This window comes from Caretta caretta, chromosome 3, assembly GCF_965140235.1.
Source record: "Caretta caretta isolate rCarCar2 chromosome 3, rCarCar1.hap1, whole genome shotgun sequence".
Taxonomy (NCBI): Eukaryota; Metazoa; Chordata; order Testudines; family Cheloniidae; genus Caretta; species Caretta caretta.
The window spans coordinates 46,384,849-46,391,849 of record NC_134208.1 but is presented as its reverse complement, the minus strand read 5'-3'; the positions used below and the strand labels follow the sequence as shown (position 1 = coordinate 46,391,849).

Sequence of the window (7,001 nt, the reverse complement as noted above, 5' to 3'; positions counted from 1 at the left end):
CCGCACCTGCAAGGCCGCCCCGGCCGCGGGCGCAGGAAGTTGCCGGCTGGCAGGGCTCCGCCTCCAGCCTGGAGCGGGAATCGGGGCGTGGCTCCCGCCCGAAGTAACCTCCCACCTCCTCAGCCCGGGGGCGCTCGGCTTCTGCCGAGGCCCGGCCGGGCCCTCCCCGCGGGGTGACGGGCGGCCCAGGGGCGGGGCGCGGGGCGGGCCCGGCGGAAAGTGCTGAGTCACGGCCTGACGCTGGCCGCCGCTAGCCCCCGTCACGTGCTACGCCGGGACACAGGCTCCTGCCGCCGCTTCCGCGCACTGCGTCCCAGCGCCCTAGCCGCGTCCGCCTCGCCGGGGGCACCTGCCGCGCTGAGAGCCCGGGCCCGGCGGCGGCGGCGGCGGCGGCTTCGGCATGGGGCTGCTGTCGCAAGGCTCCCCGCTGAGCTGGGAGGAGACGCAGCGGCACGCGGAGCACGTGCGCCGGCACGGCATCCTCCAGTTCCTGCACATCTACCGCGCCGTGGCCGAGCGCCACAAGGACGTGCTCAAATGGGGGGACGAGGTGAGCGGGGCGGGCGGCAGGCAGGTGCCGGGCGGCCGCGGGCTCTGCCTCTCCGCTTCCCTCCCGAGAGCCCTGCGGCGTGGGGGCGCCGGCCGGCCGGGGGGCGGCTCGCGCTCGCCCCCTGGGGGCAGGGCGGGTTTGGGCCCGGCGGGCGGGGGACCAGGCGGCTGCCCCTGGTGCCTCCAGCCCCGCGGTCGCCGCACGCCCGGCGCCTTTGGTGCGGCTGCCTGCTTCGGGGGCGGCGCTTCGCTCCCCGGGGGGCGGGCTCGGAGTTCGAGCCCCGGGGCTGCTGGCCGGGGCGGGGGAGGCGCGGGTGTGGAGCCGTGCGGGGGATCGGGGCGTGGGGGCGGTAGCTCTCCGTCGGTGTTTGAACAGCCTCCCCCCGCAGAGTGCGCTCCGGCCCCCGAGCGATGCTTAAACGCTTTCCTGTGGCATCTCTAGGCTTGTGATACCCGGGGCGCTGCGACCTCACAGCAACTGCAGAGGGTTGCTTTTTTTTTTATTTTTATTTTAAATTGTTTTGCTTTTTGAGCCCAAGCCCTTTCTGCTTTAAAAAAACCCGAGTCTCAAAAACCAAACTACAGAGAAGGGCGATTCATATTAAGCTCCTGACTTAACTGTCAGGAGTGGAAAATTGTAAGAGGGGGTTGGAGTCAGTGTCGGGAGAAAAGGAGTACTTGTGGCACCTTAGAGACTAACAAATTTATTTGAGCGTAACCTTTCGTGAGCCACAGCAGATTATCTTCAATGTTAGGTTCCTGGAGACCATCTGTTCAGGATTCTCCTTTTGGGTCTTAACTCCTTAAACCACATTCATGCTCATAGTATCTGAGCATCTTCCAGTCATTCATTAAGCAAGGTGATGTTTATTCTCTCACCCCCTCTCATGTGCCATGGTGTGTTTTGGTAGTTTTTTGTTTAAATACACCTGTTGCTATGTATTTATAAATTCAAAGAAGTGCTCCTAGTACTTGGAGTGGAAGGTGGTGAGGTTTGTGATAGTTTTCAGTTCCTGGAGTTGTTCGTTCCACAGCCTTGGACCACCCTTTGAGAAATTTCTATCCTCTGCACAGACTAATTTAATTCAAGGCTTCCCTGCCCCACAATGGGATCTAGGACATCATCGTTCTGTCAAAAACGATAAGGAAGAGCTAGCAGGTCACAGCTTGAACCCTAATACAAATGTTCGGTCTTGTTATCTAGAGCTATCGAGTAGTACATCTCCTTATGAGGTAACATCAGGAGACCTGGAGATCCCAGTAGGAAGCAAGATCGACAAGGGGCTCTTGCGTTGCACCTCAAGCTCTGTTCCTAGATCATTATCAAACCAGAGAGATCCAATTTGCAATTAAGAATAGGTTTTCAAACACTTCTCTTCCAAAGCACAGTAACCACAGGTATATCCAACCTGGGAGGGGCTCCATTATGAAAGAATTTAGTCTTTAACGGATTATAAATGCTCTGGAGATTAGGGCAGCCCTGTACACACTGGCAGTTGTCAGAGACCTGATATCCGAAAAGGTGGTCATGGGGCAAGTGCACTCTTGGGCCACCATGTTTTATGTAAACAATCCAGGAAGGCTTTTGATTGTGTCTCCTGTTTGGGAAGCTCTGCAAGTGTGGGAGTGAGGTCTTGAGACCCTTGAAGGTAGCTGGGCAAAGAGAATGCCCTCTCCGCTGAGGGAATGTAGGGGCTTGTCTACACTGGCACTTTACAGCGCTGCAACTTTCTCGCTCAGGGTGTGAAAAAACACCCCCCTGAGCGCTGCACGTTTCAGCGCTGTAAAGCGCCAGTGTAGACAGTGCACCAGCACTTTAACGTTGCCAGTGTAGACAAGCCCTAGGTCTCTTCTTCTCTCCACTCTTGGCTGTAGCCCTTCTTAATGTTCTTTCTTTGACCAGACATAAACTACCAAATCTCTTTCCAGGCCAGAGCACTATTGTGGACAGTCTGTCCATGAGCAATCTCGGGATTAAGGAGCGGCAGAGCAGAACTCCTGTAGGCTTAGTATGAAAGTTATTTTTTTTTTAGGTTTTCTGTTACATCTTTTTTTTTTATTCTTCTCTTGTTTTAGTCTTAAATTAGCTTTTCTTTCTGGCAGTTTCCTTTCCCATGCAAAAGAACTGACTGGAGCTATCAGAAGGCAACTTTTATATTTGGCAGGGGCAATGGATGATGTTCAGTAGCAGGAATGGCTTGCCCTCTTCTTGGCTGCTGATGTTCTCAAGGGTCAAAATCTTAAGATCTAGGGGAGTTGTATCAATCTCATGCTAAAGAGTTAAAATGCAGGCTTGAGAAGCCTGTAGGCCTTCAGGGAAGCAGAATTACAGGCAACAAACTTTCCCTCTTTCTAGTTGTACTGACCGGTTTCCCCAGATGTAGCGATACAGATTTGTGTACTGTCTTATGTTGTGCCTTTCAGAGAGCAGGTTAATACCTGCAGCTCCTTTAAACAATTTTTATAGAGCAAGCAGGAGTTCTCAACTCAATCAGAAAAGATCATTCATTATTTCATTGCTGCTGTTTGTTTACTGTTGCTACATAATGCATTGCACTGACACCACCTGTTTTACTTGTCAGAGTAGTATCAGTGTACGTTAAGATAGGTCTATCTTGACATATTGTAAGCTGTTATTTCAGTGGGTCTTAAAGGCTCAACACGGTATTGGAATCTGTCAAACATTGGTGAAATTTGTGGTTTGAACTTATGGTTTGTGCACGTGCAGAACAGTAACTTATTTTGCTTCCATATTTTTCTTCCACTTGTAAAAAGGTTCATTTGTATTAGAAACTGACTAGTTGAAAAAGAAACTTGACTTTTAGATTTCTCTGATCAAATAGCCAGAAGGATTGTGGAAAGCATTGTGGCATCTATGTTGAACTCAGAAGAATTAACCCTGTTTTAAACTTGACAGAAAAAAGTGCTGTGGACTTGGACCTTGTATATCAAATTATAGCTTGAAAATTTTTTTTATTGACTTGGCTATAAACCCTTAAAGATAGGAATTAATAATGGAGATGACAGCTCTCACTTAACTGTAGTGATACAGTCACTGTAATAAAACTGATGTTCTAAAATACAGTTCTGGGATACAGTTGGGTAATAGCTTTATTTCTGGTTTTTTGGTTTTTTTTTTTTTTTTAAAGGAATACTATCAAAGATATGCTTGCCTGCCCAGCTCTGTGTCTGGAACACTGAGGAAGATAAACAGTGAGCTCCTTACCTGCAGATCCTCCCTGTTCTTGTCCACAGACAGATAGAAATATTTAAAAGATGCCTTCCCCCTTCATCTCCAGAATTCCTTTTCACAAAGTGGATTCACTGTGTTTGCTTGTGAATGCAGAGAGAACCTGTAGCCTGGGGTTGTAGAGCTGTCCAATGTCTTGTCCATTCTAGAACATTGTAATTATAATCCTCTAACATAGCATACCTGTAGCACACTATGCCTTTGGCTTACAAAGGTGTTGAGGACCAATGGCTCCCTGACTTCAGTTGGGGCTGCAAGTGCTTTCAGGTGGAAGGTCTCTGGACATAAAACAGCATTCACACCACTGTTGTGATCCACTTGTTCTGAACAAAGCTAAGCATAGCTAACAGTAGTGCTATATCCCTCCCAGTAAAAAGAACGAGGAGTACTTGTGGCACCTTAGAGACTAACAAATTTATTTGAGCATAAGATTTTGTGGGCTAAAACACACACTTCATCGGATGCATGCAGTGGAAAATACAGTAGGAAGATATATATACACACAGAGAACATGAAAAAATGGGTGTTGCCATGCCCACTATAACGAGAGTGATACATTAAGGTGAGCTATTATCAGCAGGAGAAAAAAAACCTTTTGTAGTGATAATCCGGATGGCCCATTTCCAACAGTTGACAAGAAGGAGAGAGTAACAGTAGAGGGGAGGGGGGAAATAGTTTTTTTTCTTTGGCTCATTACACAGTTTCCCCATGCTTATTTCCCCCCTCCCCTCTACTGTTACTCTCTCCTTCTTGTCAACTGTTGGAAATGGACCATCCGGATTATCACTACAAAAGGTTTTTTTCTCCTGCTGATAATAGCTCACCTTAATGGATCACTCTCGTTATAGTGGGCATGGCAACACCCATTTTTTCATGTTCTCTGTATGTATATGTATCTTCCTACTGTATTTTCCACTGCATGCATCCGATGAAGTGGGTTTTAGCCCACGAAAGCGTATGCTCAAATAAATTTGTTAGTCTCTACGGTACTCCTTGTTCTTTTTGTTGATACAGACTAACACAGCTTCTGATCCCTCCCAGTGTAATTCCACAATGTTCCTGCCCACCTTTCAGTAGCAAGTTTGAAAGATCAAAGCATTGGCTCTGTGATCTCTTGAGCTACTAATCTACCATCTTGCTTACAGGCTTGGGAGAGGCTCAGGTGATACTGTGTCATGTCTTTGCCGGGCTGCTTCCCTATCTTCTGACCTGTTTCTCTCCAAAAAAACTCACTACTTCAACAACTGAAGCCCCACATCAGCAACGACAGACATACAACAATAACAACAAATACAACTTCCTGTTTAGAAAATCTTATTAAAAGTCTCTTTAAGATTACAAAATAAAGTTCTTATAAAAAGGAGAGGGCATCATTCACCTTTTCTTTTAACTTCTTTCCTTATTTACAGTCAAATTAATGATTCACTGTAGTGCGGGTTGGCAGATACTTGCGATATAAAGACCTTCGCTGCAGAGAGGTAAGGTAGACCATATTCTGGCTTCTCCACAGTTACCCTCCTGAGAAGTTATCTATATGCTGGTGCTTTACCTGTTTCCCATTCTGTTCCAGTCCATCTTTCTGTCTGCAACTCAAAGCAGACATAAGAAGTTTAACTTTGCAGCCTATGTTGGATTCTGAAGAATGAAATGGCTGGCCTCTTGGCCACTCGGCTCCGTTCCATTGCTTTGCGCTGTGCATGCGCTTGAGTATACAAAGTGAAACGCTACTGCACATATTTTATTTGTTTGTCTCTGCAGTCCACTTTGCTGCAAGACAGAACAAGATGATTGATTATTTTTCAGACCTTGTGCCATGCCAGACCTGGAGTGAATGGTGTGAGCAAAAGTGACTAGAAGAGAGATGTGGAAAGGGACTAAACAGCAGCACCAGAACAGGAAGGAGATGCTCCAGTGTGTGTGTGTGTGTGTAAAAGTTGCAAAGGGGGTAACATTTTTGGTCAAAATGAAAGCTGCAGAAAGAAATGATGATTTTTATGTGCAAAAATGTGAATGACTTGACAATCCGGCTTGCGATTTCTATTCTGTCCTTGCTTGTTTTCTGAAATTAGACCACTATGACCCTTCTATTGGATACAAATAATGTCACTGTGAGTTTTTAGGCATAGAATACAATGAGTGAATTCAATTTTCACAGGGTCATTTTCATTTTAAAGAAAAGACGTATGAATTTGGACAGCTTGAAACTTGCCTGGCAGCTAAGTATATTAGCCACACTGAAGAATCTGCCACCACGCTCCTTAAAATTTAAATGAATAATAAAACAGTTGTCTATTCTTTGTGCATTTTATTTAATTTTAATGTTATCAGTCACCTCTTTTTAAACTATAAAAAAAGTGCGCTCTCTCTTGGTTTTGTTGTACACCTTGTTTCTTCCTGACCCCTTGTATTTCATCATCTTAACCCTTCCTTTTTCTCTAAATTGTTCTGTCAGCTTCATCTATGTCTATCAGACACATAGATGAAAATGATTTATTGGGGAAGAGTCAACATGGTTTTTGTAAAGGGAAATCATGCCTCACCAATCTACTAGAATTCTTTGAGGGGCTCAACAAGCATGTGGAAAAGGGGCTATGATGGATGCCCCCGGGGTGCCACCTGGAACTGGGATAATACTGAGCTCCCTGACCCACTAGCCTGAGCTCCCTCTCAGATAGCACTGCTGTGACAAGCTGCAACGCCCTCCAGCCTGCACTTTTACCATACAGGTAAGGACATACCCAGCTGCAATCACATGCAGGCTCTCTGACCAGCCCCTGCATAGGAAGGCTACAACTAAGGTGACTCCCAGCTCCCTAGGCATGCATCCCCTTTGGAGTATAAACCCAAAATTATGCTGTCTTGTCCTGCACAGAGAACTGTACAGTGTAAGCTGATAAAGTTTGCCCCTTCCCTCAATATGGAGAGGAATATGCACCAGCCTTTGCCCATTGAGCTATGATTCCCATTCACTTCACTCTAACTCACTGGTTTAGATAAAGCCAAAACAAGTTTATTAACTATAAAAGAGAGCTTTTAAGTGATAGCAAACAGATGAAAGCAGATTACCTAGCAAATAAATAAAAAAATGCAAACTAAGATTAATATACTAAATAGATTGGATATGAATTAGCAGATTCTCATCCTAAGAGATGATACAAGCAGGCTGCAGATTCTTAAGTGGCAAGCTGCACTTGCTTTATAG

At 46.4% G+C, this 7,001-nt stretch overlaps 1 protein-coding gene across 1 annotated transcript in view; it reads left to right on the top strand.

The window, feature by feature from the left end:
- Nucleotides 1-271: 271 nt before the first annotated feature.
- GCLC (glutamate-cysteine ligase catalytic subunit) overlaps nt 272-7,001 on the top strand; it is a 58,122-nt gene continuing 51,392 nt past the window's right edge. Inside the window, exon 1 of the mRNA XM_048845282.2 lies at nt 272-550. Within this exon, the coding sequence (XP_048701239.1) occupies nt 401-550 (150 nt within the window). The 5' untranslated portion in view covers nt 272-400. The remainder of the gene's footprint in view (nt 551-7,001) is intronic.